This window comes from Adelges cooleyi, unplaced genomic scaffold (genome assembly GCF_023614345.1).
Source record: "Adelges cooleyi isolate 19-005CV unplaced genomic scaffold, UGA_ACOO_1.1 ACOO_flye_CR_arks_rails_tigmint_CR_PRNA_574, whole genome shotgun sequence".
NCBI classification, from domain to species: Eukaryota; Metazoa; Arthropoda; class Insecta; order Hemiptera; family Adelgidae; genus Adelges; species Adelges cooleyi.
Window position 1 is genome coordinate 4,273,005 of NW_026096268.1, and position 27,983 is coordinate 4,300,987.

The 27,983-nt window shown below is 29.1% G+C and overlaps 7 protein-coding genes across 9 annotated transcripts in view; 3 read left to right on the forward strand and 4 right to left on the reverse strand.

Moving 5' to 3' along the window:
- Positions 1-676: 676 nt before the first annotated feature.
- LOC126842783 (uncharacterized) lies at positions 677-5,473 on the forward strand. The gene is made up of 14 exons (XM_050579929.1): positions 677-1,413; positions 1,474-1,611; positions 1,684-1,802; positions 2,296-2,440; positions 2,497-2,626; positions 2,782-2,950; positions 3,016-3,196; positions 3,264-3,381; positions 3,441-3,681; positions 3,992-4,148; positions 4,236-4,367; positions 4,454-4,571; positions 4,667-4,824; positions 4,907-5,473. The coding sequence occupies exons 1-14, from the start codon at positions 923-925 to the stop codon at positions 5,013-5,015; spliced, it is 2,406 nt and encodes an 801-aa protein (XP_050435886.1). The 5' UTR covers positions 677-922; the 3' UTR covers positions 5,016-5,473.
- A 1,033-nt stretch (positions 5,474-6,506) lies between these two features.
- LOC126842999 (mitochondrial pyruvate carrier 1) lies at positions 6,507-7,416 on the reverse strand. The gene is made up of 3 exons (XM_050580287.1): positions 7,124-7,416; positions 6,957-7,057; positions 6,507-6,890 (listed from the first exon to the last, which is right to left on the reverse strand). Exons 1-3 carry the CDS (start codon positions 7,189-7,191, stop codon positions 6,724-6,726), a joined length of 336 nt encoding a protein of 111 aa, XP_050436244.1. The 5' UTR covers positions 7,192-7,416; the 3' UTR covers positions 6,507-6,723.
- A 2,010-nt stretch (positions 7,417-9,426) lies between these two features.
- On the reverse strand, positions 9,427-12,643 carry LOC126843617 (uncharacterized protein MCAP_0864-like). Of its 2 annotated transcripts, XM_050581244.1 has the most exons (8): positions 11,991-12,632; positions 11,801-11,924; positions 11,240-11,695; positions 10,973-11,143; positions 10,171-10,385; positions 9,877-10,078; positions 9,674-9,814; positions 9,427-9,591 (listed from the first exon to the last, which is right to left on the reverse strand). In XM_050581244.1, the coding sequence occupies exons 1-8, from the start codon at positions 12,464-12,466 to the stop codon at positions 9,550-9,552; spliced, it is 1,827 nt and encodes a 608-aa protein (XP_050437201.1). In that variant the 5' UTR covers positions 12,467-12,632; the 3' UTR covers positions 9,427-9,549. The 2 variants fall into 2 exon arrangements, with proteins under 2 accessions (XP_050437201.1, XP_050437202.1); XM_050581245.1 differs by lacking the exon at positions 9,427-9,591 and having other exon boundaries at positions 9,718-9,832; positions 11,991-12,643.
- Positions 12,644-12,912: 269 nt separating this feature from the next.
- On the forward strand, positions 12,913-19,411 carry LOC126843619 (eukaryotic translation initiation factor 4E type 2). Of its 2 annotated transcripts, XM_050581247.1 has the most exons (6): positions 12,914-13,063; positions 13,127-13,196; positions 14,046-14,288; positions 14,363-14,515; positions 14,591-14,751; positions 19,209-19,411. In XM_050581247.1, the coding sequence occupies exons 1-6, from the start codon at positions 13,044-13,046 to the stop codon at positions 19,228-19,230; spliced, it is 669 nt and encodes a 222-aa protein (XP_050437204.1). In that variant the 5' UTR covers positions 12,914-13,043; the 3' UTR covers positions 19,231-19,411. The 2 variants fall into 2 exon arrangements, with proteins under 2 accessions (XP_050437205.1, XP_050437204.1); XM_050581248.1 differs by lacking the exon at positions 19,209-19,411 and having other exon boundaries at positions 12,913-13,063; positions 14,591-14,847.
- LOC126843620 (motile sperm domain-containing protein 1-like) lies at positions 15,605-18,229 on the reverse strand. The gene is made up of 4 exons (XM_050581249.1): positions 17,970-18,229; positions 17,605-17,916; positions 17,108-17,248; positions 15,605-15,990 (listed from the first exon to the last, which is right to left on the reverse strand). Exons 1-4 carry the CDS (start codon positions 18,094-18,096, stop codon positions 15,956-15,958), a joined length of 615 nt encoding a protein of 204 aa, XP_050437206.1. The 5' UTR covers positions 18,097-18,229; the 3' UTR covers positions 15,605-15,955.
- LOC126843618 (polycomb protein EED) lies at positions 19,344-22,681 on the reverse strand. Its single transcript, XM_050581246.1, has 8 exons — positions 22,516-22,681; positions 21,304-21,437; positions 21,012-21,183; positions 20,698-20,830; positions 20,477-20,640; positions 20,122-20,361; positions 19,903-20,055; positions 19,344-19,645 (listed from the first exon to the last, which is right to left on the reverse strand). The coding sequence occupies exons 1-8, from the start codon at positions 22,540-22,542 to the stop codon at positions 19,439-19,441; spliced, it is 1,230 nt and encodes a 409-aa protein (XP_050437203.1). The 5' UTR covers positions 22,543-22,681; the 3' UTR covers positions 19,344-19,438.
- A 3,436-nt stretch (positions 22,682-26,117) lies between these two features.
- LOC126843616 (ras-GEF domain-containing family member 1B-like) overlaps positions 26,118-27,983 on the forward strand; it is a 116,661-nt gene continuing 114,795 nt past the window's right edge. Inside the window, exon 1 of the mRNA XM_050581242.1 lies at positions 26,118-27,921. Within this exon, the coding sequence (XP_050437199.1) occupies positions 26,185-27,921 (1,737 nt within the window). The 5' untranslated portion in view covers positions 26,118-26,184. The remainder of the gene's footprint in view (positions 27,922-27,983) is intronic.

Genomic DNA, 27,983 nt, shown 5'->3' on the forward strand with positions numbered 1-27,983 from the left:
AGATCATTTTATTATACCTATGTGCTACAATAAAATCATACATTTATATCAGGGGCGATAAAGGCACGAGCTCTTTTCAAAATTGGCTTTATCCTACCAGAAAATGTAGGAAATTAAAAACGTATAATGTATATTGTATGCGCCAAAAAAAGGAATGTAGCCATAATTGAATAAAATGTATAGGTAATGTAATGTGGTATATCTTTGGTTAAAACTATACCCACAGAAGATCTACTTGGTGCTTATGCCTTAAACCATATGGGCTATGGCATATTGTTATATTCTGTGATGTAAAAAATTGTCAATACTCAATAGCATTATTTTGATATATTTTATTATCGGTTTTAATTGGTATACCAAACCGACAATAGAGCGCGCCTTTTTTAATATTACGGTCCATGGATACCAACCGTGTGTATTGTATTTTTATCAATAATTGTAAATTGTAAATTGTTATACCATATAGTATTATATTTAATTTTTATTAATAATAATTTTAATAAAACAATCATTCATTTTTTATATAATATTTAATTATTTATAATACGTATTTATAATTATAATACATTATAAATTCCGAAACATGGCTTACCTGTGCAGGCATCAACAAGTACCTTTCTGCTGATAACAGAACGCAGTATGCACCTATTTTGAAATAAACAAAAACAATGCTGAAGTCTGAACCCGTCATAACTCCACCCAGTCAAATTCAAAAATTCCGACATTGGGTTGTGCTTAATGGTTAAAACGAACTCTGAACGATTAACGATCTCAATTTTATTGTAGATAAAGTAACTTAATTCGAGTTGTTTTATTATTATTTTATTTCGTTTATTAAATTAAAGTAATAACTATTTTCAACATTTTACCGTTGTGTTTTTTACTGAGTTGTAAAATGCCGAATTAACTATTCCGCCCTAAGATGTTTAAGTTTGTATTTTTATTGTTTATAATCGTCATAAGTACGGACGGTCAATATGAATGGCAACCAAAAGATGCGGTTGATGAAATACGTCTCAGACTAGACAAGATCAATGGCGATAACTGCGGTATTCAGCCCCTTAGTGAAATTTACTTACCTGAAGACACCGTATCACACCTGCCTGACATCAAGGATGTTGTTATTAATCCAGTGTTTCCTAATCGTACAGCTCTGTTGCATCTAAGCAATATGGCCCTGAACAGAGGATTCTTTTTTAGTTATATATCCCAAGCAAGGTTCATTCGACCGGCCATCAATGACACTTATGATCCAGGAATGATGTATTTCTTCTTATCAACAGTTGCCGATGTATCAGCTAATTCACATATAAATGCTAGTTCCATATACTTTGCACCTAATACGTCGTATTCTCCATCATACAGAGGTTTTTTTAATAAAACCTTTCCATATTTTGCCCCAAGAACATTTAGGTAATATTTAAATCTATGAAAGTATAATATAACTATATTATATGGCTATTATTATTTTAGAGCTGATGACTTCAACGATCCTATTCATCTTGAAAAAATTTCAACTTTAAATACATTTACAGTTAGAGATTTGGGAGCTTTTTCTAATGAGAGTCTTACACAAGATTATACTTCTAAGCACTATGGAATTAATGAATGGTAAAATAAATTTGAGGTTATTTTTAATTTGAATGTTAAGTTATTGTGTATAATTATTCTTATTGCAAATAGGTACTCAAAATGGTTACCTGATAATGTTGTTGGTCGTCATGATACTAAAACAACTTACCAAGTAGAGATTAGGTACGCCAATAATACAAATGAAACGCATACATTCCATGGCCCGCCAGGTAAATATATTTATTTACAACAGTATTAAATGCTTATAAAAAAAACTTCATGACAAATTAAAAAAAAAAAAATCTTCATTTGCAATATGCATAGATAATATGAAAATAGGTGAATTAGTGGATGGATATTAATTTCTTTAATTAGAATAATGAAAAAACAATTTTAGTTAAAACCATATAAATGGCTAAGAGTGCCTCAATTAACTAAACAAGTCTCAACTTTAAATCATCCTATGTTTTTATCTGTAATTTTAATTTTATAGCAAATTAAACAAGAATATTCATTTTTGTATTATTTAATTTAGAAAATATAAATAATAGTTTATTCATTACCAAATAATGTTTAATTAAATTTGAGTTATTATTATTTAATAATACTTTTCAAAGTATTGTTGAGGTTGATGTAAATGTAAAACCTAATTATAAAATCTAGTATTTTTTACTAAAACTACAAATTTATTTTTATTTAAGCTAATATATTAATTTTTTAAAGGTGCTGATGACATTCCCGGTCCTATAAAATGGACAAGACCATACTTTGATTGTGGCCGAAGTAATAAGTGGCTGGTGGCAGCTGTTGTACCTATTGCTGACATATATCCTAGGCACACAGGATTTAGACATGTTGAATATCCTACGTATGAGATTTTATATTATTTATGTAGGCAAAATTGTTAATTCAGTTTTTTTACAGTTACACTGCAGTATCAGTAATTGAAATGGATTTTGAAAGAATTGATATCAATCAGTGTCCAATAAGTGCAGGAAATTCTGGTCCTAATCGATTTGCAGATACAGCACGTTGTAAAAAAGAAACAACTTTGGTTAGTTTTTTATGTGACTATATTCTAGTATGGCTAAATAGATAATCACTAATATAATACATTTAAGATTATCCAACTAATATATTTTTTTAAATTCTTTATTTGACTTTATGTCTTTAGTTTTGCATAACTGACAATAAAAAATGTTTTTCTAGTGTGAACCGCTGGATGGTTGGGGATTCAGGCGTGGTGGCTATCAGTGTCGTTGCCTACCAGGCTATCGATTAGATAAAAATGTTCGTCGTCCGTTTCTTGGAGAAATTATAGAACGCGCAACTTTAGAACAGTACTATAGTGGTGTATTTGACTGCAATCGTATTGGCTGTAAGTGAAAGTGTAAAACTCTAAAACTATAGTAGAAAAGTAATTTACTATACACTTATTTTCAGGGCTTCAAAGCAAAATTGTTTTTCCTAGTCAGTTAGATCCTTATCTTAGAGAGCAATATTTAGAAAAGAATTTTGAGTACAAAAATTACACATCAGGACTAGGATCTGTAAAAGACCCTCAAATAAATATACACGAAGTAATCGGCTCTATACGTGGAGTTAATCCTAGTAATTGTCACGAGTAAGATACTTTTTGGGTGTTTCTTTTTTTGCTATTATATTTTATAATGTTGTGTGTTAAAATCCAGGTACCGCAAAGAAGACTTAGAATTGTTGGGCGATTATGGTTTTGGTGCAGATCAACAGTATTCTAATGAAGCTAAAATGGCTGTCCGGCTTGCTAATTTTATAAGTGCCTTCTTACAAGTGAGAAATCTTGGAATCTTAAAAAAAAAGAATCCCATTTTTAAAATCTTAATTTTTAGGTATCTGATCCCAAAGAGGTCTATTCAGGCAAACGTGTTGCCGACAAACCCTTGTCTGAAGATGAAATGATTGGTGAAGCATTGGCAATTGTAATGGCCGATTTTAAAATTTGGTCATCAGGCATTTTTTGGGATAAAAACAAATTTCCTAATCGTACATTATTTGCTCCATATGCTTATAAAACTGTTAACTACGGACGGAAATTCTTTGTAGAAGATTTAGCTAGACTAAATAAGTCTGGTAAAGTTTAATTTTTTTACTTATGTTGGTTATCCGAAACTAATGCGTATTTGACTTTCTTTAGTATTTATTCGGACATAAATAAAATCTATTCATTTCGGATTAAATTAAAATATATTCGTTCCTTCTGTTATTTGTTTTGTTATAGAGCAAATCAAATTTATATTTCCTCTAGAATAAAATAGAGGGAATGAATCAATTGTATTGGCTCTGGAAATAGGAGTCAAAAATCAAATAGCCATTAATTCTGGACTCCTGACTTATATTAATTAATTTTGGTCGTTTTACTTATATGGATGTCAAATTTTAGATGAAGTATACACCAATGCGCCATGGTTTACTTTTACTAAACAACGATGGTCTACCAATTTTGACAATTTAGAAAAATATTATATTAAATTGAAGTTACGTTACGATGAAGAAGGAAAGCATTTAAATAAATTTGAACATTATCCGACTTATTATAAGTGAGATAATAGAAATATTTAAACATTATTTACCTGCTTCAATTTTACTAATTATATTCCATTGTTTTTTTTTTTTTTAATTATTAGAGCTGCAAATTTGAAACATGGATTTTGGTCGTCTCCCTATTTTGATTGCCATGGTAAAACTAAGGACTGGTTCATTCGTTATGCTGTTCCATTCTTTGGCTGGGACAGCCTTAAAGTTAAATTAGAATTCAAGTTAGATATTTGTACTTATTTGTTGACTTATATATTAAAGACACCATGCACATCTGATTTATCCTAATTTTTATTTATTTTTTCAGAGGAGTAGTTGCGGTTACTATGCCACTTTTAAATCTCGACATAAACCAATGCCCTGCAAAATTTTACGAACCCAATGCTTTCAAAGGAACACACAAATGTGATAAACGTACTTCATACGTAAGATTCTTTTTAATGATAAATCTTGAATACTTTATTTCTTGTGGAATTAGGCATTTATGAAATTTTTTTCTTTCTTTAATTATTGTATGTAGTGCATACCAATACAAGGTCGTGGTTATGATACTGGAGGCTATAAATGTGAATGTATACAAGGTTATGAATTTCCATTTGAGGAAGAAGATTTCACTTATTTCGATGGTCAAATGATGGAAGCTGAATTTATGCACATGTATCATAATAACAAAACCAGGTACAATTATTTTCAGATACTATGACTAAGCTAACTAATTTAAAATACATTTTTTAATTAAAATTGTATGATACGTTTTTAGATATGACACTTTTAAATGTCGTATAGCTGGTGCTGCACAACCTTTAAGTAATATTGTTTATGTTCTGACAATGGTCCTTTTTAGCTTATTGATGTGGACTAAAAATTAAGAGTAGTAAAAAGGTAATGAAGTGTTCACAAAACTGACATTATACGTTAGATCTGAAATAACAACTTTTATTATTAGGATTTATTTTGTATTAATATATTTTATATTAATGTGTTTTTGGTCTGAACTATTCACTTTGTATTCACTAGATTTGGTAAGAGTATTTTTTTTATTTTTAAGAGTTGATTATTTTAAGCTGGCACATTCAATACAATTTTATTTTAATATGAACAATGTCAGGCCAAATAATTAAATTTATTGTTCATTATAAACTTCTCAAATTGTATTTCTTTTAACAACTTAAAAATGATTATTAATCCGTCCAGTATTTGCATGATTAAGTGTAAAATTAAATCCGTCCATTAAATTGTGATTTAATAATAAATTATTTATTTTATAATAATATTAATTTTTAATGTTTTACAATTTTCTATAAAATATATATTCATTTTTTTTTTTTTTTGTATACTTTGTGTTTTTATAAAATTAAACAATGCAAATAAACTATTTTTTTTTTATCAGAGTAGATTTTATAAACATTTATTTTTACAGCCAAAGGTGTTAAATTGTTTTGAAGCAGTTTTCAATTCTTACAGTTCCTATATCTAACCTTAGCACAATTAATTTGTTTCATAATTGTATTTTAAGGAAACTCGTCATATTTTTGTGCTGTAAGTGTCATAGTTAGATTAAAACTATTCACTGAAATAACTGTAACATACGTCTATTATTTGTAAATAATTTTAAAGAACACAAATTTTTTTTTACACAAAATATTTGTTATGACAGAATCAAACTAATCTGAAAGTTAAATACTACAATATTACGTAATAAAACCAACACATTTCTAATAGGTTAAGTAAATTATCTTATTAGCATTATATTTTGAGTTTGGTGTTTTGTTAACTCCTTACTTCTTAGTTATAATATTAAAAGTATTGGAACAAAATACAATTATTTAATAACCATAAAATAAACAATCATTATTAACAGAATTGTAATTGTAACTATCCAATCTTTTGAATTAGTAATAAAAAGATAATAGTAATAATAATTAAAGTTAATTTTTAATAATGGATCATTGTAATTCTACTTACTATACAGTAATATCTAATAATAATTGAATAATTTTTTTAATAAGAGATCAAAATTATTCAAATGTAAATAATCATGTTCCTAATTTTTTAATTGAGAAGGAATATAGTTTAGATCACAATTACTCATATAAAACACATCTGTGTACATATATTTAAATTTTATTGCTATTTCACATTTAAAAAAACTAAAAATTGGCACAATACTTGTATTATCATCATTGAGTATATATTATATATTCAATGGTATCGTTTATAAGAACAAACGCTTTCTAACAATAAGCAATTAATTCCTAACAATTACTAGGATAATTTAATCTAAAACTAAAGTATTAAAACAAATTGTAACTAGTGTAAAGAATAGAAGACTAACAATTTAAAATAAAAGAATGTACAGATATGATTTCTAGAACAATATTAGGTACATATTGTACATATATATATATATTGTCAATTTGTCTCATAATAAAAACAAAACAATAACACCACTCTAAAAAGCTAAGTTCATGCGCAACAGGAAGTCTTATCACAAAAAATTTTGATCCCCTCATAATAAACCAAATTAACTCTTGTATATATATATAAAAAATTAAAAAAAAACAGTAATCAGTTCTGCTATTTTACTGTTTTATCTTTGTCAGACAGGTAATTATAATTTATGAATCTCCCATACTGGACCAACTGAGCAACTTCATTTGTTGCATGACACGCAAATAACAGCATATTCCGTGGTTGTACTTGCCATGCAAACCGCATAAAGACCATTGAATACATACACAGCGCTGAAAAATTAGCTTTGTACTTACTTACATTCGTATCGCCTATTACGATAAAATAATAATAATTACCTCCAGTCATTTTGCCACTGATCATGTCTGGTTCTTTCCTCAAGTCTGACAGTGCCGCTATTGGTATACCCCAATTTGCGATTGGACCCCAAAAATGGGTACTAACACACGATAGAAACATTCAGTCATTTTGAGACGTTTAAATGATAATATTTAAAAAAAATTACCTCATCAAATAGGTGCGGAACTCTTTACTTTTGATTTGCTCGAACAATTTCTTGCCTAACGACGCCATTGCTATGTTTTAATAAGTAGTGCTTGTAACGAAGAAACGGAATGTAGGTTTATGTGGAATTTGGTAAATATCAGGACTAGAAATATTGAATGTCAAATGAAAAACTGTACAGTTCACGCGGCTAAAGTGGTCGATTTTCGAATAACATTCTAATGGGGACTTAGAGGTCAACGTTTGGTCATAACCAATTCACATCTGAATATTACTTATTATTTATTAGTATCACTAATGTTTATCGTCAAGCACACTGAAATGATAATAAGTATCAGTTTTATTACTATTTAGTAACGTGGTTATAGACAAAATATTCTCCTGATGGTGATAAAAATTCTACAGGTGTTCATATCATTATCAATTATCATTGGATAATGAGAAAATTATTAATTTTGAATATATTCAATAATTTGTTTTTATTATCATTATATTATTTAATAATTTTAACGAGCGACGTCTAAATGTGTACTTTGCAGTTATCATTAGTGTTTTTCTGAGCTAATGTTGTTTACGGCGAATGTACAGGTATACGCATGTCAGGTTTTTCCAAAGTCCGCCTAAAGTCATTGGAAGAATTCACGGTTCCCATTATACGAAACGTACTTTTCGATGGTCTTTAAAAGTGTAGTTAAATTGAAAATCTAAATCGCAGTTTCCCTGGAGTTGAGCGATTTATCCTCCAACAGTTACAGTCGTCACTCGTCTGATAATGCGCACGTGGTGCATGCACCAACCTGATAGTAATGACTTATGTTAAAAATTCCCAATAAAAAAATCCGATGTGAACATATAAACATGGTTAAGCACTTTTGAAAGATTTGAAACGTTTCTAAATAAAATGTAAAATATAATTTAAAAAAATTAATTACAAACGCACCTAACCGAATGACATCCGTTAAGTTTGTACTTTGTAAAGCACGATATAATAAAAACAGCTGTTGAAGTTTGACTACTGTTTAATTACTATTGTAATACATTAAAAATTTAACTGGGCGAAGTTATAAGCACATAGATTAGACCAGATTTATCATTTAGGACAGGACCTAGTATAGTATACTATACTTGTCTATGGACACGACGACAGATATAAGAAACGAGCAACGACTAACAGATTATTCGATTAGACAGATATTATTTAATATATGAACCTATGTCGTCTATATATTATTATGATAGTGCAAATTTTAAATAATAATTAATTCGTCTACCGACATGGCGACAATCAGGGCCGGTGCTAAGAAATATGCAAGGGGGGTGTCAAAATGAAGATGTCGACTTTAAAATTTTAATTGCCGACTAAAATATTTGGGTACTTTCGTAAATATTTTATGACTTGATTTTTTTTATTTTTAAAATGTTTTTTGAGCATAGAAATATTTTAGGCAGCTAACAAATTTATTTATTACTACATTTTCAATTCTCAGTCACCAATACTAAAACAATTTGAGCCCTACTTTTGATTTTGAAATAAGGTTCGAAATTAATTCCGTTAAAGGCGTGTAGGATTAAATTTGGTTGAGTGAGTTAACAGATAATGTGGGTTTGGAAAAAAGTTTCATTTGAGGAGACGAAAAAATGTTAGAAATCTAGCGGACACAGGAAGTAGCAGACGTGTTCAAATATATGTTTGTAAGTAACTTGGTTGTATGAAATTTGATTCGAGTGTATAAGAAAAAATCTACAGCAAGACAAATTAAAATAAGCTAAATTGCTGTCAAGGATGCCTTGATAGTCCGAAAAAATAAAAAAACTACCAAAAAAAGAGTTCTATTACTGAAGTAATAATTACAGATTACCCTTTAAATTAAGATCTTGTAAAAAATTGCCTACACCTATCTCCTTAATAAATAGAGGGCACAACATCATTTTTATAGGATTTCAATTTGATTGCTTTGTATTGCTTGAACTTTATTTTTCTATTAACTATAGCCATAACTGAATTGAGTAATTTTTTTTAAAACAAAATTACCTAACGAGAAAAACAATCATGGTTTTATTTGCAAAACCATTTTTAGTCGAAATTTAAGACCCCAAAATTTCCCAAATTTTAAATGGTACTACATACTTATACAAATTACATTATCAAAAATAACTTAATATATAAATAAATTAAAAACCTTAAAATAATATAATAATAGTAAAAAAATATAAAAAAATTGACAGTTAAAAAAAACATCAAAAATAAAAAAGGAATATAAATATATAAAACAAATATATAAATATTTATATACTATTACATGTTACATTAATACAAAAACACAATTCAAGTGTTAAGAAGAGAAAGACAAAGGAGGTGCCAAATATAATTGAAGAAATTAATACATTGCTTGAGAAAAAATTGATTAAATACAATGTACAACACTATTAATTTGATGAAACCGGTTCTCCAGGATATCTATTTAAAAGCTGAAACAAAAACAAATTTTAAATGGTAATACACACTTATACAAATTATATTATCAAAAAAGACTTAATAAATATTTCTCACTATTTCAATATGTTTTCTTAATTCTGTTGGACTAATTTGACGAAGTAATTTTTCATGTTCATGGAATGGAATAACATCTTCGTACTTTGATTTTTCATTATTTACTACTTTTTTTTGGTATTTTACTTCACTATTTCCTTTCTAAAATGTATAATATTGCTGTTAATTTAAAATAAAAACATTGTCATAAAAATGTACATTACCGGTATTACAGGCTGATTGTCAACATTAACGTTTTTTACTACACCCATCACACTTTGTACTAGTTGTCGTTTTTCTTTAATCTCAGATGCTAATTGTTTTTCTAAAGCATTTATACAATAAGATTTTTCTTTTAATGTATTTTCTAAGATTTCTAAATCTGTTGAATACTTCTGTTTTAACTGGATTTTATCCTTTTCATACCTATTTAATAATATGAATAATATTTAATTAAATTTTAGTTATTGTCATATTATTAATGTAGTATAAATTTAAAAAAAAAAGTATATTCACACCTTTCTTTTAGGGCTGATAATTTATTAGCCATTTGCCTTTTAATTAAGTTGTTCTCTTCATTTGTCATTTGTACTATTCCATCGAGTTTTCTTTGATAGTCTATTACTTTTTCAGCTAACATAGCATCTAGCTGTTTCTGATAAAACAGCTTTAGTTCATTTTTTACAGTTTTAATTTCTTCTTTGGCCTCGTTTAGTTCATCGATTGTTTGTGCCTAAAATATTAGCATCAAGAACAAATTACAAACAAAACTTATACTTATATTATATAAGTTATGGTCCAAGGGGATAAATCGGTCATTATAATAAAATGACCGGGCTGGGTATTCAATGCCCACAATATTTGGGCTACGTTAATTTTAAAAATGTATTTCCTATATATACTAGTCATTGTTTACATTACTTAAACTGGTCCGGGCAATGTGAACTTTAGACAGATGTAATAACTATTGTGTTCATACTGTCAATTTTATATATTGATTGATTTATATATTTAGTTTGTTTGTGTGTATTTGATCTATTGTACAGCTATATCAGGTTTATAGTTTTTAAGAAATTAAACCTAAAAATAAAAACTTGTTCATAATAGGGACAAGTAGAAATAATATTTATGTTCCTATTTCTAATGGTAAATTAATTTTCATATTTTAAAATCATAAAATATTTGGTGCCCCTTGAACTCGCATTTTGGATCCCTAATTGTCTATATTATATAATATTTTGGAATTATTATGTCTGGTGATATTTTTTACAAAGGCCCTATTTTCCAAAAAAAATTATTATTCAGTGCATCAAAACATACCTCTTTATTTTTCATTTCATTAACTATTTCTTCAATTCTACGCTTTTGATCCAAAAGCTGGTCATATCTTACAGTCTTTTCATTTAGTGCCTTTTTTTCATGATCCACTAATAGCATATCACTTTCTAATTGGCAGCATTTTTTAATTGTATTTTCATACATGTTTTTTAGCTAATGAAATATAACATAGATTACATAATTTATAAAATACTTAATTTTTTTTTCGTACGGATATTTAAAAAATAATTAATAAAATTACTTGCTTACATTTTTATTTTCTTCTTTGGTAGTAATTAATTCATTTTGAATAATTTCAATTTCTTTATATTTCTGTTCTAGATCCAATCGCATTTTATCCAAATGTTCTTTAACTTTTTTATTATTATTTATTACTTCATTTAATCTTTTTTCTGCGGCTTCTGTTCTATCTTTATAAGAATTTATTTGTATATTAGCTTCATTTAAATCACTTTTATAGCATTCAATTTTTTCTTTCATGGCTACTAAGGCAGCTTGTTTGGTTTTACGTTCAGCTATCAAATCTTGACTTATCTTTTCATTAATATTACTATATTTTCTAACTTGATTTAGAATCATTGCAGATCGTGCAGCTAGTTCATCAAGTAAATTGGTTTTTTGATGATCTATTTCTTTACATTCTGTTAATTTCTTCTCATAATGTGAAATCTTTTCTTCTAAATTAACGACTTTTTGTTCAATATTCTGTACAAACAAATAACAATAATGGATAACTGTAAATTATATAAAAAAAATATATTTATAGATAGTAATGAGAATTTCATATGACTAAAAAAATTAGTTGTATACTTGTCTTTGATAAATTTCTTTTCCGAGCTTTAACCATAAATTTTCTTTTGACACAGAATCAAAATTATCTACATCTCCCAGTATTGATATATTTGAGTTAATATTATCTGGATTAGTACAGGGGCTAAATTAAAAAAAAAACTTGATAAACATAAAAAAAATCAAGGATAATTTTGAAATTATTTGTTACCTTTGTTGATTATTGTTTGCTTCATTGTTAAATTCTCGAGCCTTCTTAGATAACTTATCTTTTTCTTCACAAAAACTAGCATTTCGAGATGAATAGTTCTTTTCTAGTGTTTTAAAAATCTTATTATTATACTCATATGTTTTAACCATATCATTCATCAACGTTTCAATCGAGTCAAACCCAATTTGTTTTTCTTTTTTCCTAGTTCGCCTAATTGGAGAAGATGCACTTAATGGACTAGAAAGACCATTATTTATATAGGTTGTTTCCATCTTCTCAATATCATATAACTGATTGGTTAAGGAGTCTAAGTTTGTTACTAAATTGTCAATAACTTCTTTAAAACTACTTGATTCAATAGATACTTCTTCAGTAACTGTATCTTCAATAGTTTCACTGTCCGAAGTATGTACTTGAAAAAAATCTGAAGGTAATGATACTAAAAAGTCAGTATTTTCACTACATGAATCGCTCATTATAAATGTTTACAATGATAACCGAACCAATTTCCAATAGAAATCATAAGACATAAAGTATAATTTATTATAGCGGTACAATAATAGAAAAAATGTATCTTACAATTATTATTGTTTAAATCATTGGAATTTACAATTATCGGACAACGTTATCGCTTATTATCATCATATTGTATAAATAAATACATTTTTGTCTTGTTTACAAAATGGAAACGTTGCACACATACACATAAGATGTATTAGATTGCTAACTGGATGTGATAAGTGAAGCCAAAATTTAACATGGTTTATAGCTTTATGTCAATGTTAAAAATGGCAGCTGACGGCTTCAAGCTAACCCAACATCTACTATATCAGTGGTAAACATAAACCGTTGATGCGATAGATGGTATCATAATTTGTGATAGGAAAATTTAAGGCAGATAAAGAAAAAACAAGCATTTTATGAATTATGTCTTATGATGATAACGTGGGTTATACAATTATTGTTTATTACACATAAGTACTACACATGAAGATTTTTTTTTGTAAATATTTAATTATAAGTTTAATATTATAATCGAATTTTATTGGAAATATGGCTAGTAAATTTGAATTGTAAGTGTAGGTACAACTTTATTTCGGTTGTGTATGATTTTAAAATGCTTATTTCCATTTCAGGTCAAAAACAGTGAGTGAAGATGAGAATACGACGTCCAAAGACATGATGCTCGCTGACAAAATAGTAAATGTTAGTAATGGAAATTTTATTATTTTGTTTGTCATTTTATGATTCTACAAAATCCTGTGTATGCACTTCTTTAATTTATCAAAAACTGTAGTTTTTCTCTAATTTCATTATTACATCTTTTATAACATTGAAATTTTATTAATAATACTTTCTTAGCTCCGAATCAAAGCTAAAAAAGTAAAATTATAGTATTCTATCTCTAAAGAATGTAGTAATATTTGTTTTATTATTATTCTGGTCAGTAATATAACAACATTGTCTAATAAGTATGTTCAAGTTATTATTTACATTAGTTAATACATACAACTAATTACATTTTTCAGTTTATAATTATATAAGTACAAAATTCTATATGAATACTTAATAAAAACTGAGTTATGTTTTTTACTAATAATAAAATGAACATCATATAATCTATTTAGATAATATGTTCTAAATATTATTTTAAAACATACCATTACACATTATTACTGCTAATTAACCAATATATTTACACTTGGTAATTACCCATCACTTAAGATTCTAATTAATAGGCAAAAAATTACTAGTGACATTACATTAATTGTTTATAATTTTTAATCTAAAAAAAATGTATACATATCCGATGTTATAAATTATGAAATAGGTGTGTAATTGGTTTGAATAATTAGTTATTATGATGTGAGAATGTTTTTAAATAGAAGTATTCCAAGTAGTTAATAGTCCTAATAATAAAAAACCACATTTAACTATTTTTTTAGTTTAGGATTTAATGAAAACAATTTTAAAGGTGTTATGTGATACTGTAGTGATTACTAGTTAAAGGAAAACAAGAACTTAATAACATGTATATTTTAAAAATATATTTAGATACCTTTGACAATACCTAATGGAGACCATAAACTTCAACATCAATATTGGTTTTGGTTCAGTCGCCGATTTCCTGGAAAACCTGGTAATACTCCCAGTTATGACCAGAATCTTAAATATCTTGCAAGATTTGGATCAGTTGAACAATTTTGGACAATTTATAGTCACATGGTTAGACCCTGTGCGTTGCAATCGCATTGCGAGTTTCATTTATTTAAAGTTGGAATCAAACCCATGTGGGAGGTAGAAAAAAATAAAATCTTAATTATTGCAGTTCATTTTTATATTAAATTTAATAACATTTTTTATCTTTTCAGGATGAATCTAATGCAAGAGGAGGAAAATGGGTTTTGCGAATACGTAAGGGTTTGGCATCTAGATGCTGGGAAAATCTTATTCTAGCTATGCTCGGTGAGCAATTTATGGTAGGTGATGAAATATGTGGTGCAGTTGTTTCATTAAGATTTCAAGTAATTAAAAATAAATTATGTAAATAAAATTATTTATAAGCTAGATATAAATTTAATAAAACCACGTTTATTTAGGAAGACATAATATCAATTTGGAATAAAACTTCTTACGATCAAGGTGCAACAAATAGAATTAGAGATACTTTACGAAGAGTATTAAATTTGCCACCTAATACCATTCTAGAATACAAGACGCATAATGAGAGTATCAAATCTGTATCAAGCGTTTATAAGATGTAAGTGAAAAAAAAAACAAAATGTGAATTATATAATATAAAACTATTTAAAAAAAAAAATAATAATAATAAAAAATAAACTCTTTGATGATACAATTTGATGTACACAAGCTTTGTACTTTATTAATGTAAGCAAATAGTTATTACATTAATAGATAGAAGTTGATTCTTTTTGTAGATTTAAGTCATTCAATAGAATTCATTTTTTTTTAGACATAATACAGTGAAACCTGCCAACAGACCTTAAAAAATTGAGCAAACTGGATACTACCAAATTTGTATATGGTCCCACCTAACTACTTTGCGTATATATTTTACTGATTAAGACAGAGAGCTGCTTTACTTTCAGTCCTGTGCAATGTGTCTTGGACAGGTTTCACTGTATAAATTCGTACTGGTCCATACATCACTAAAATAATGTTAAACCACACTAATTTTAGTTCCTGATACATACATTTTTGTGTTCAAACATATTATGATTCCTAAAGTTGTGCATTGAACAATTATTACTATTTCAGTATATTAATAGGTATATTAAGATTTACAATTTGTATATCTCTATTACTAATTGTGTGTTAAGATGTACTTTAAATCTATTTATTATTTATAAATAGTTTGTAGCTTTCAATATTACCCTAAAGGAATTTTTTTTTTTTTAATTCAAATCAGTTCAATACTCAATAGCATTAATATTCATTTTGTTTAGATAAGAACATACATATAAAAAATAATTACAAAATAAAAATGTTTCTATATTTGTTATAAGAAACATATTTACCTAAATCATATTGGTATGAATAATGTAAGTTTTTTTATTAACTTAAAAAAATATAGATGATAAAAAAAATACTTAGTTGAGATAAAAAAAATATTTGCACTTTCAGATACAGTTATAGTATCTTTTTCATAAAACTATATATTAAATTTTGGTCTGTAAATAATTACCATGGAAAAAGTTTAACTATATTAAAACTATTCAATAAATAAATAGGTGGAGTTTGCTGTTAAATGTAAAGCACGCAAACCTACTAACATCATAAAATATTTACATACACCAATAAAAATAAGTTAGTTTTACAAGAAATAATTTTTGTAAAATATATGTTTTGACTTCGAAGACTAGAAACGCATTTGAAACAATTAGCATTTTTTTTCTTTTTGAGATTAAAACATTTTCGAGTTGGCGAGTCCTGTTAAATATTACTCAGTGATGTTGAAGTATCGTTATTGTGGTCATACCTAAAAAAAAAAAAATTATAAATATTGAAAAATAAAAATTGATACCAAGAAATCAAAAGACGTTACAACCTAATCTGGTCATTTTTTATTTAAATGATAATTTTTTTTTTAAATAATGGGTTTTTTAGATTCATCAGATAATTGTTTACTTTAAATAAATTTGTATTTACTGTATTATATTTGAAGTACAATACACTGTATCAAATAATAAATTTTAAAATAATTTATTATTTTACATATAATACTATTTCTTTAAAATATTTTTTTATTTGACTGTTTTGAATAGTTTGTTATTTGGAATACAAATTTACTTGATTTTATTATTTTAAATTTGATTTTAATACTTCCCAGGTTAGGTAACAACTTTTAAACTTGACAAGCATCAAGTTTGTTTACACTTAAAAATATTATTTGGTATTTTCTTTTTCATGGATATGTAAAATTTTTGTTTTAATATATTTTCATCGTTTTTTATACCTTATTTATGTGTATAAACAAAAATGTGTTACACAATATATTATAATCACAGACTTAAAATTACATAATTTTCCTATTTTATATTTTTAATCATAATTATTTACACCATTATAAACTAAATAATTTTTTTTACATAGGCTACTTGAAATTACACTGTTCCTTTTTATTCTAAATATTTGATATGCATTGATTGATAATAAGGTAATTTTAGAAATAATATTTCTTCATTAAAAAATTCAATATCATTATTTTTAATTAAATTAATTTACTTTAATTTAATAGTAACTATGTTTTAGTACTTGTAATCTATCTATAAAATAACAATTATTATTATGACACATCTATGATGTTTAAAAAACAATTTGAAATTAAATATAATAGCATTTTTAAAAGTTGTAACCTACAAATTTGATAATCCTAAATTATTTTATGTACTTTGGTATTATTTTGATAGTGTTCTAACAATATTTAATGCCCTTTTTTGTGTTATCAACATTTTACCTTATTCCCTGTCACCATAATCATAAATGAAATATTATGTAACTGAAAGGAGGGTTACCCCAGGGCCTCACTAATTATGCTATAAAAAAATCCTAAATTATAGGTACATTGTTTTAGTAAAATACACTATGCTGCTCACCTAAAACAAAAGCAAATGCCAGTTTGAGGTTGAAAGAAATACGAAATTTCAAAATTTCTGTATCTTCTGATGATGGTAACAATAATCCACATATACATACACCGGCCATGAGCAACGTTGTAAGATTAGGACCAGAAGAATCTAAAAAGAGTTCCAATATGTTTGATGATAAATACTTCATTAATTGAAATAAAAAAAGGTTATTAATGTTAGCTTCCAAAACAGAAATTTATAATAATTTATTCATGCTTCTATGTATAAAAAAATCTCTTTGAAAGCAAAATATATTATAATTTAAAATAAAAGTAGACCCGAGTGCGTTTAAAAGTTGTCCATACAGATTAAGTAAATTAAAAAAAAAAAATGTATAATTATGATAGGTATATAATTATAAAAATTATCATTATTTACTTTTATTTTTAAATTAAACAACTATCTATTTCTATATAATATAAAAAAAAATTAAATAATGTCAATAAGTAAAATGATGCACTTACTTTTATTATAACTTTGCCTTATTTCAGAATCATTGTCAAAGTTATCGATAGAACTATCGTTTTTTAGTAGTTTAAAATTCTCTGCTGCTGGCTCATAGTTGTCTGAAGATCGTAACAATATTGTTTCTACATCTTTGTGACCAATAACTTTTTTTGTTGTGTAATATTGCATTTGTATACGGAATTTATCCTTGATATCACAAAAAGCTGGAGCTGGAGCATTATGTCTAACTACTATGTCCACTCGAGAACTCGCATTTATTGAACCTTCTGGTTCAACAACTGTATATTTCTTTGTACATGTGCAAAAAACTAAAAAATATTATAAAGACATCATGTGATTTGTAATTTATTTTAAAAGTTACCTTTAAATTTGACTGGGAAATCGTATGGGTTGAACAAAGTGATAATTTGTCTGTGAGATGTTTTGTCGTCCAAACTGAAAGTTAATGACTGAGGACTTACAAACACAGGTACCTTGTAGTCAGCCATTATAACTTTAGTTTTAAGATAAACGAAATTTATGAACTTCACATTTATGATTTAATTTTTTACACGTAGTTGCAGAAAGTAGTTACTATTGTAGTTTTATAATTTATACGCAACTTTTTGTGTTATTGTTTGGTTTTTATCATAATCATTGTTCTGTTATCTCTTATCTATGTGTCTTGTATGATGTTTATCACAGCCTATTCAGCTGTTTTCAAGACTGGTGAATAGGTATTATGAGATTTGTACTTATAATATATTATGACTTATACATATACTTAGAATTTATTGTTAATTTATAAAAAATCCTAAAGGACCGACAATTTTTTACATAATTTAAAATCCATATTAAATCTTGATTCATATTTCATACCAATTAAGTTTTATTATGGGATCTTTGATACTAATAGTTAATAATCACAATTTATTTTGTAGTAGTAGATTTTGGACAAAAGTGTATTTGTTTGTTTGGAATATTCTTTATTGTAATTTATGGATACGCGGGAATTAAATAATAAGTAAATCTCAACTTTTGTAGGGAATAAACTACTTTAAGAAAATTTTAATTTGAGTGATGCTATTATTTTTTGATAATATAAGTGATTTTTACATAATGTAGGTTACATCTTGCAATACAATATTCGGTGTAGTTTTTGATCATGATTCTTTGTACACCAAAAAGGTGTGTCATCGTAATAGCTTATAAAATATAATTTATATTATAGAGCGACGATTAATTTCTTGAAAGTTGAAATAAATTTAATCAAATGTCAAACATTAAGATATTTAATTTAATAAAACATACAAACTTTGTTTGGCAATAAAATTATACTTCATACTTTTAATATGTAATACTTTCTTTCTTATTATTACCCCTTACTATATTTATTTACCCCAGTTTGACCAGAGCTTTTCCATATTGAAGTATTTGGAATCAGACTATTTATAATGGTACACATTGTTACATTACTTACACTTATTAAATTTAAAAAGTTATAAACATTATTCATTGTAAATGTAATGACCATTCATTTAACTATAAAGTATAATACAAAATAAAAACTTAATTATTTTATTATTTCAGTTTAGTTATAATTTTGTTTATATTGTTTCAGAAATGGTGCTTTTATGCATTAATTTTTTCTCGAGTATGTTTACAAAAGCAATAAAAATATAAAAAAGGAATAAGTGCAACTAAACAAGAGGATTTTTATGATGGAATAACAAACAGTCAAGTGATAAAGTAAATATAAATGCATTACAAAATATTATTTATAATACACAAATAAAATATAATAAAAATAATTCTAAGTTATAATTACATCCACGTTTTTATTTTTTTATTTTACACATTATGCATTCTATCCCAACGCCAAATAGTACCATCATCACATACACATATTAGAATATTTCCGTCACGGCTAAATGTAGTTTGACGAATTACTGTATTACATTTAGGATGAGCTAGAGTAGTTACGCGCATTGATGCTTGATCATTGGAATTCAAATCCCACACGTATATTTTACCGATAGTATTACCAAGTGCTAGTATCTAAAATATATATTGTTAGTTATAAACAAATACCTAATAATAATTTATGAGGCCTTCAACAAAAGTTTTTTTTTTAAATTAACCGTTCAATATTTGATCATAATGTATTAAACATCAAAATTATTACCATACTTCAGTATGATAACGGTATTAAAAATAGCTAAAATAAGATTTCAATACTGATATTTTGGTCTGAAGATTGAAATTGTTGAAGACCCGTAATGACATAATTATATTAAATAAAAATTGTAAATTACTCTTTGTGAGAAGTCCATAGAAAATCGAATAAACCATACATCACAGTCTTTAAAATCGTAATACCATATCTGTGACACTGCGGTATCATTTGGTTTTAATTCGTTATCTTTTAAATGACCAGGTTTCCAACAAACCATACAGTTTTCACATGACTAATAATATAAAAAATACATAGGAATATTGTTGTTTTATAAAATTATCATACTTAAAACATTTACTTTAGAAATGACGTAATCGCCGATCCATCGAACACAATCTACATAGTTTCTATGTATATCTCGAGTTGAAAATATTGGGAAATGCTCTTTGATAGTATCAAAAGGTCGAGCCGATCTATTTGGATTGAACGAATAAGACTGTTTGATGGAATCTTGAATATAATCTTTTTCTAAACTCCACAATTTTAATGAATGGTCCATTCCACATGACATGATTCTTGTTCCATCAATATTGAAGTCCTAAAAACATTACTTTGATTTACTTTACACATTTGGGTTGTACGTTTTAAAATTTGCGATAAACTTAAAAGTATAAATTGGAACTGGTATACTCAATTATTTTAATTTTAATTACCGCCGAGAGTACTTCGTCTCTGTGTCCTTCAGCTCCACCGAAAATTACAATACACACATCACTTTTGATATTCCATAAGCGCAAGGTATGATCTTTAGACACAGACAGTAACATGTTAGTATCGATTGGGTGAAACTGAAGTTCGTTAATTGCTTGTCCGTGACCTAAAATTGGATTAAAAAATGTATTGAATATTGAATGTTGTTTACCAAAAATATTACCAATGTAATGCCGAATAGAAGACATGGTAGCAGGACTAATAATACGAATGATGCCCCGATTGCCAGCAACTGCAAGGAGTGGTTTACCATTTTCATCTAGTGACCAAGCACAGGTATAAAATGTTTCATTGGACTTATAATGGATAAATTAAGAAAAATTATGATTAATTAAAAAATAAAATAAATTACATTTTAACAGTGGTTACATACACATATTAATAAACAAAATGTAAATTCGGTTTTAAGAAAGAACAAAATGTTTTTATAATATTTGAAGATTGAAATGTCATAGTGAAAATTATAAAAAAGGATACGTCAGGATCTGCATAGCTTTGCAACAAATTTATACTTCCATCATCTAAACACTGATAGACTGATACTCTGTTACTTCCCACTGAAGCGAATATCGACGGTTGATCATCATTCAGCAAGTGATTAAATTGAACACCAAACAATGATTGACCATGGTCTTCTCTTAAGGCACATCTATTAAAAAATAAGTAAAACACAATATTAATACAGATACAATTTGAATTTCTAAAATAATTAGTAATTGCTTAAATATTAATGATATAAGGTTAAAAGGAGAATAAAATAAATACGTACGAGAATTTGTACTGAAGTTTTACATTCTTTGTATTATTGGAAGGTTTAGATTTCTTCTGTCGACCACGTTTGGCGGGTGTGTGACTTCGTGATGTTCTGTCAGTTGTTGAACTATCTATACTTGATGCATCATCCTATAGGAAATAACATAATTATTTTAAGGTAAATTTTTAGGTTGTGCAAAAAAACACTATTGCACCCACGTCAAAGGAGTTATAGGTTAATTTTAACAACCCCTGTGATTATACTATTGTTTTTTGCATAATTACTATTAAAATGTATGCCATAATAGGTATTACTAATTTTAATTAAATATTTTAAATTTACAACAGCTTATCTCAAAAACAACATAAGCACAAATATTATAGTAAATATATAAGATATTGTTAGATAGTTAATAATAATTAAACATATACATATTGGTAAATAAAAAGTTCTAATTAGCATTGGCTCTCAGGAATGTGACTAAAAAAATGTTATTCTAGCTAACTTAAAGGGTATACATTATTCCTATGGGCAACACATTTTATCTTACTAGCTAAGTATAAATACAAATAGTTCATGGTAATTTAGCAAAAAAAAATAAATAAATAATTGAATAGAATAAAGTAAGTAAAAAAAAAAACAATTTGTCGTTATGGTTTAAAAAGTTGAATATTTTTGTCAATTATAGTTCTAATATAACATCTAGGTCTTCCATCCACTTTACTGCTTCTTTTCTCACTTGATGAATATCATGTATGGTACCGGTGAATGCTCGCAGTGGGCATTCGTTAATGATGTGACATGCTTCAGAATCACGCATTCTCCGTTTAAACATCATGTGACCACTTTTAATGCGGTTTAGTGTACTCCAAATTTTCCTTGTTAGGTCAAATCCTGGGTGTTTGGCAGTTAGGTGTGTTACTGGTGTATACACATTAAAAGGGTTATAAGTTTTGAGATATATATATATATATTCAAATTAAAAAAGTTTGTTAAAAATGTTTTAAGAATACAAAATTGAAAGAAAAAAAAATTAATTAACATAAAAAAATTTGAATTTTTTATTATGTTACATAATATTATAACAAAATCAACAAAATAGGTAAGTAAATCTTAAATCTATAATTATTCATGTAATATGATTAGGTATAACCAAAAGTATTGTTTGACAAAGTACTACATTATGTTGTATTTAATTATTCATTTAACTGTTAAGTAAATACTTACAGATTCTATTTGATTAGCGTCAGACATTGTTAATTAAAAATTACAAAAAAAGTCAAAAGTTAAAAATCACAACTGTCTATGAAAAATTATCTCCAATTTGAAAGCTTTTTAATAGTAAACAAACAATGAATACAATACAGGTATAATAACTGGAATCTAGATAAAGAATTTAAAACTCCGGTTTTTTAAATTGCCATAATCATAAGCAAATGATAATAGAGGACGCTAGCGATAACAGTCGTCAGACAGTCTCGGTAACATACACATACAAAAATTTAACGTCTTTCCTCCTGTTTATTATTTTAAAATATTATGTCAAGTTTTTAGTGCATTGTTCTTGAACGTTGGAATGAATCTTAGATCATTGTTAAACAAAATATAATATAGTTTAATGAACTGACGAACCGACTATACCTATAGAGGATAAGCTATGTATTATTATTTTTAGTAATTCATTTGAATTAAAAAATCCAAAAAGTTTCAGATCCCTAACTCAACTCTACTTACTCATGATTTTTTTGTTGCATTTGAATAACAAGGGTCATTTTAATTGTTCATTAAAAAATTCTAACTTGACTAAAAATGTACGATACTTGGAATTTGGTGGAAATCATTCTTCGTGATAATTCTTTTTTTTAGTATGCTCTCAAGTTTTCAGTTAAATCGCAATGTTAATGGTCTGGAACTTGATAAAAATTATTTTTATCGTGAATATAAATATCAAGAGAGTGAATTTGAAATGTCATATTTCATTATAACCTTTTTTCGAATTGTAAAAATGTTGACTAGTTTTTAAGTTTTTAATGAAAAAATAAAATTTTACATGTTATCACTTGCAAAAGGGAAAAATTCACGAGGAAGTACTTGAGTTAAATTAGGGATTACTTATTCTTATTTTTCATTTATGTTGTTTTCAATTATGATTAGCCGTTAGTGCATTAAAACAAAAGAGTTGTCGGATAGTGAAGGACTCGTAAAGATATATAGATTTTCATTTTCATTTAGTTTGAAAGCTATGTGCAAAACAAATGGAAGGAATAACCATTTTAGGGCAAATTCGCTAAAACAATTATTAGGGTACAGCGTATAACTGATACACATAAATAACAAGACATTGATACTGGCTTAAGGCGCAGTGTTTGTTTAACTAATTCAAGACCCGTCTAATAGTCACCAAACAATATACAGCGAATAGCCGTGCTTATGTTACGACTGACGAAGTTTATTTTGTTTTGGTCCACTTAAAATTATAATTTATTTTTACTTGATATCATATCAACTACTGGTCTAGATATGGGAATTTATACAAACTTGGTCGATATTTCGTTTATAAAGATTTTGTTTACGGATAAATGTAATATTTTAAAATGCGGTCGAATCATTGACTCATGTGTATAATGATATAGAGGAATACAAAGGATAAAAGTGTTGTGTATCCATAATCCCAGTAAACGAGGACCGCGTTATTTTAAACGCATTACATTCATAGTATAGGTAATATACGTGTTTGGTTTTCAAAATGAGTTCAGTCCTAAAACAAAAAACCTACCAAGAATATTCAACTTGATCTCGAAGTTTTAAAGACTCATCGATCTTTTTCTTGGATACAGTTCTGGTCAAAATAAACGATAAGGCCGAGAACATATTCCTGTAAGAATTCTATATTTCAAATCTAATAGATATCGTCGCTGAATTATTTATGTTGTATGCTATAACTCTAGCGCAACGAAGTCTGAGACGGTTAGAATACAAAAGTTTCTTATTTTGCAAAAATATGTTCAATGCCGATAGCTCGTATTAAGCAATTACATTTTTAATGGCTTACTATGGTCTATGTAAGTTGGAAAACGATTGTTATCATTTATCAAATTTGAACAGTATTACGGCGTGTGTAAAAAAAATTAAGTATTTTTTGTGGAATTCAATATGACCGGCAAATGTATGAAGGATAAGTATTGCGGGTATGAATGAACTTGAACCTGTTTAATCATTGAGATTGCAAGAGCAATAAAATAAGCAGAGTTTAAACTGAAAATAAAGTTACGAGAGCTTTAAACAGGATTTTATGGGTTGTAAAACGTTTAAATGTTTGTTACCAAATTGAAAACATTTGTATAATATAGACTGCAATACTATACAAATTAAATTTCCGGTACTCTTAGGTATATACTTATAAACTGACAACATAAGATTTAGTTTTTATTTTATAAAACAAACCCCAGTTGTGATTTATTAGGAAATTAAAAATTATAAGTTATAACGCTGTAAACCATTTAAATTACTAGTATTTTTGAAAATTAGGTTTGTTGAGTACATTTAAATTGTATTTAACTCAAGGAACATTTCTAGTTTGTTCACTAATATAAGGAAATATAAAGTAGAAAGCAAGTAGGTGTAGATAGCAAGGTGTAAGTACTATACAATTATACAATATACGTATATTATATGTATATATCTTTATATATGTATTTATAATTTTTTTTATAAAAGGCCAGGGCAGGGCCGTATTTAGACATTTTCCGACCCTAGGCATCACGAATTGACCGCCCGTCCCTCCTCAAAAAAATGAACACGTATTTTTTTGATTAAAACGAAAATAAGCATACAGAAAAAACTTACCCACATTTCTAAACCAAAATATATAATAAACAAAAACAAGATACAATTGTTTGTTTTAATTACTCTGAATGAACAAAAAATATAACAAAACTAAAATATGCCAAAAGCAATACAATAAGTTTATAAAAATAATCAGGCATCCTTCATATTTACTTGGAGTATTATGACTTGTGAAAAAAATGACTAATTTTTCTTGTTTTAACTACAACAGATACTATTTTTTTTACTTTTTGAAGAGCAATTTTCTCATAAGCTGCTCTACTTAATCGATTTCGTTTCATTTTAATTGTTTTTAAAACAGAATACCTTAATATATTAAATAATATAAAAAGAGTACGTCAGTTCTTAATGTTATCACTCATCACTCATCACTTATTACACAAATCATATCCCATATTTGATATTTTTTTTATATTTTTGCCATGCTGTCTAGTGCCGTAGTTAATATACATCTATTTTAATTAAATGTACACTAACTTAATTGTTGCCCTTGTTAAAAAAAAAAAATTATCAGATGAAATTTGCTGGTCCAGTAAAAATTTGCTGTCCTTTCAAATATTGTCTCTAAGGGCAACACGGGACTGTTATCCTTCCCAAATTCGGCCCTGGTGACGCCCGTGACGGTATAATGTATTTTAAACGTCTGTAGTCGATTACTTTATTTATTTTTCAAGTTGTTAGGATAGGTTCATGTGGCGAATTATTTGTTTTTAAGTCCTAAGATAAAAGGCGGAAAACGCGCGCAATGCTTTCTAATTTAACTGGCATTATTTCATACAAGCGCGTCATGTACCACCGCCGCCGCTGGAGTACGTCCTTTGCAACGGTCATGCGCACCGCGAGCTGTTCGATCCGCCGCTCAGCCGCCGTCGGCGGGCCTCACTGTTTACATCGGCTCCAGTATACCAAACGCTTACGCACGCGGCACACTCGAGCGGGGCGGGTGCCGAATAAGAAAACGGCTCGGCTTGCGTGTTTTTTTTTTTATACACACGAACCGCTTGTCCGGACAAGAACAACGCAAAGCGGACGGCTGACAACACCGTCGTCATGCGGCCGTCTGCGGCTTTCGGTAAACCGTTTACGTATCTGGCGGTCGCACCACCGGCTAACGAGTCACAATCGCCGGTGCCGGCCGTTGTGGCTACACCGCCGGCACCACCGGTTAGGGGTGTCACTAAGCGGAAACCACCGGTGCCTCCGCCCAGAGGCGAACAGACTCGGCTGACGACTGTGCAGCCCGCCATAAAGTCGGAGACGACCGCGTCGGTACCGACGACACCGGTCACTCCTGCACCCCAAGTACCGCACACGCCGGTACTCATATCGGCTATAGCGACAACGCCGACACTGACAACACCTGCATCACCAATACCGTCGCCGATAGTGGTACCGACACCAACATCGAAGGCACACACGCCGTCAGAACCTGAAGAGGACTTGTCTGCGTCCGCGTTGATAAGCAAGTTCGAAAACAGCTGTGCCGTGACGTCAGCAGTGGCGGCAGCGGCGACTATCATCACTAGACAATCTTCTCAGGATCACAGGCCGTCCGAAGTGGATTCGGGCACCTCTACGTTGGCTGAGAGCACCGACGACGATGACGACGCTAATGGGGACGTCAACGAAGAAGACGACGGTGCCGCCGACATATGGATAAGGACTATCGATTCGCCGGTAAAGAACGTACAAAATCCGCAAAAGGTCCGACACCATTCGGACAGCGCTATCAAGACGCTACCGCGAGGACCGTCTCCGTTAGTCGAAAAACGAGGGAGTCTGCCGTCGGATCCCGCCAAAGAGGGGAACGCCGTAACGGAAAATAAGTCGTCACCTTTATTACCGACGAAGGATCAGGTGAGATCTTCGTTTCGGTCGAGTAGTCGTTGTTCGTCACCTGCGCTGCTCGCTCTTACCAGTCAACAGCAACAGCCGCTAAAGAGAATCAGCGCCGCCGAAGCCCTCGGCGTGATCGCTAAGCCTTGTCCTCGAATAATACCTTCGGCCATGGACGCATGCAGGCGTCAATCGTTGGGCAACCTGTCGGAATCGAAATTCGGCGGCACCATGGCCTCCCGAGCGTCGTGGGCTCAGCCGTCGGGCGTACAAACCGACGTGGAGTCAACCCAAAGTGAACCGTCGTTCGATTATAGGCGCAAAAAGTTCACTAAACGCTGTTCCAGCGCGGACGGTCGGAATCCGGTGCATCACCATCATCACCATCACCATTATCACACGCTGTCCAGTAGGGTGACGGCCGCGCGCGATCCTGACTTCGGTGCAAAGCGGGCTTTCATCCAAGAGAAACTCTCGGGTGGCCAACCGAACACATCATGCACGCTTCCACGTCCTCCTCTTGCCACGCAGAACGGCGGCGACTGTCGGTCGGCCGGCCGGTCGTCTTGTAACTGTGGGCAACATCAGGCAACGTCCAGGCCAATACTGATGAGCAAACGGACCGTGTCGGCCGAAGAACTTTTACCACCGTCCGAAATCGACGAATTCAACACTAGCCCGCCAGTCAATGCGGCCGGTCGCGGTTCGTTTGGCAGACCGCAGCGGGTGACTTTCGCACTGGACCAACAACTCCTCACCTCCAAGCCGACGGGATGCGCACCACTCTTGACGAAAAAACCGTTCAAGAGTAACTTGAAGATGAAGGATCCCGTTTTCACCACTTCGGTAGATCTTATTGACGCCAACGTCAACACTCGGTTGCCGCCGCAACACCCGCATCCGTACGGACTGGCCTACAGACTTCCAGTGGTCACCGCGGATGTTTTGCAGGTTGTATGCTTTAATCTAATACCGATAAACGATTATTTTAATCTATGCAAATTGTCATCGGT

Coding starts and splice junctions, on each gene's coding strand:
- LOC126842783 (XM_050579929.1), top strand. CDS start 923: ATGTTTAAGTTTGTATTTTTATTGTTTATAATCGTCATAAGTACGGAC. Junction 1,803..2,295: donor TACATTCCATGGCCCGCCAG/GTAAATATATTT, acceptor AATTTTTTAAAG/GTGCTGATGACATTCCCGGT. Junction 3,682..3,991: donor AGCTAGACTAAATAAGTCTG/GTAAAGTTTAAT, acceptor GTCAAATTTTAG/ATGAAGTATACACCAATGCG.
- LOC126843620 (XM_050581249.1), bottom strand. CDS start 18,096: ATGGCTGACTACAAGGTACCTGTGTTTGTAAGTCCTCAGTCATTAACT. Junction 17,917..17,969: donor TTTCCCAGTCAAATTTAAAG/GTAACTTTTAAA, acceptor AATATTTTTTAG/TTTTTTGCACATGTACAAAG. Junction 17,249..17,604: donor AAGGCAAAGTTATAATAAAA/GTAAGTGCATCA, acceptor AACTCTTTTTAG/ATTCTTCTGGTCCTAATCTT.
- LOC126842999 (XM_050580287.1), bottom strand. CDS start 7,191: ATGGCGTCGTTAGGCAAGAAATTGTTCGAGCAAATCAAAAGTAAAGAG. Junction 7,058..7,123: donor TTCCGCACCTATTTGATGAG/GTAATTTTTTTT, acceptor ATCGTGTGTTAG/TACCCATTTTTGGGGTCCAA. Junction 6,891..6,956: donor CAGTGGCAAAATGACTGGAG/GTAATTATTATT, acceptor CTAATTTTTCAG/CGCTGTGTATGTATTCAATG.
- LOC126843618 (XM_050581246.1), bottom strand. CDS start 22,542: ATGTCTGACGCTAATCAAATAGAATCT. Junction 20,641..20,697: donor TTCTATTCGGCATTACATTG/GTAATATTTTTG, acceptor ATCCAATTTTAG/GTCACGGACAAGCAATTAAC. Junction 20,056..20,121: donor GCGATTACGTCATTTCTAAA/GTAAATGTTTTA, acceptor TTATATTATTAG/TCATGTGAAAACTGTATGGT.
- LOC126843619 (XM_050581247.1), top strand. CDS start 13,044: ATGGCTAGTAAATTTGAATT. Junction 13,197..14,045: donor TCGCTGACAAAATAGTAAAT/GTTAGTAATGGA, acceptor AAATATATTTAG/ATACCTTTGACAATACCTAA. Junction 14,289..14,362: donor GAATCAAACCCATGTGGGAG/GTAGAAAAAAAT, acceptor TTATCTTTTCAG/GATGAATCTAATGCAAGAGG.
- LOC126843617 (XM_050581244.1), bottom strand. CDS start 12,466: ATGAGCGATTCATGTAGTGAAAATACTGACTTTTTAGTATCATTACCT. Junction 11,144..11,239: donor CCAAAGAAGAAAATAAAAAT/GTAAGCAAGTAA, acceptor ATATTTCATTAG/CTAAAAAACATGTATGAAAA. Junction 10,386..10,972: donor ATGAAATGAAAAATAAAGAG/GTATGTTTTGAT, acceptor CTAATATTTTAG/GCACAAACAATCGATGAACT.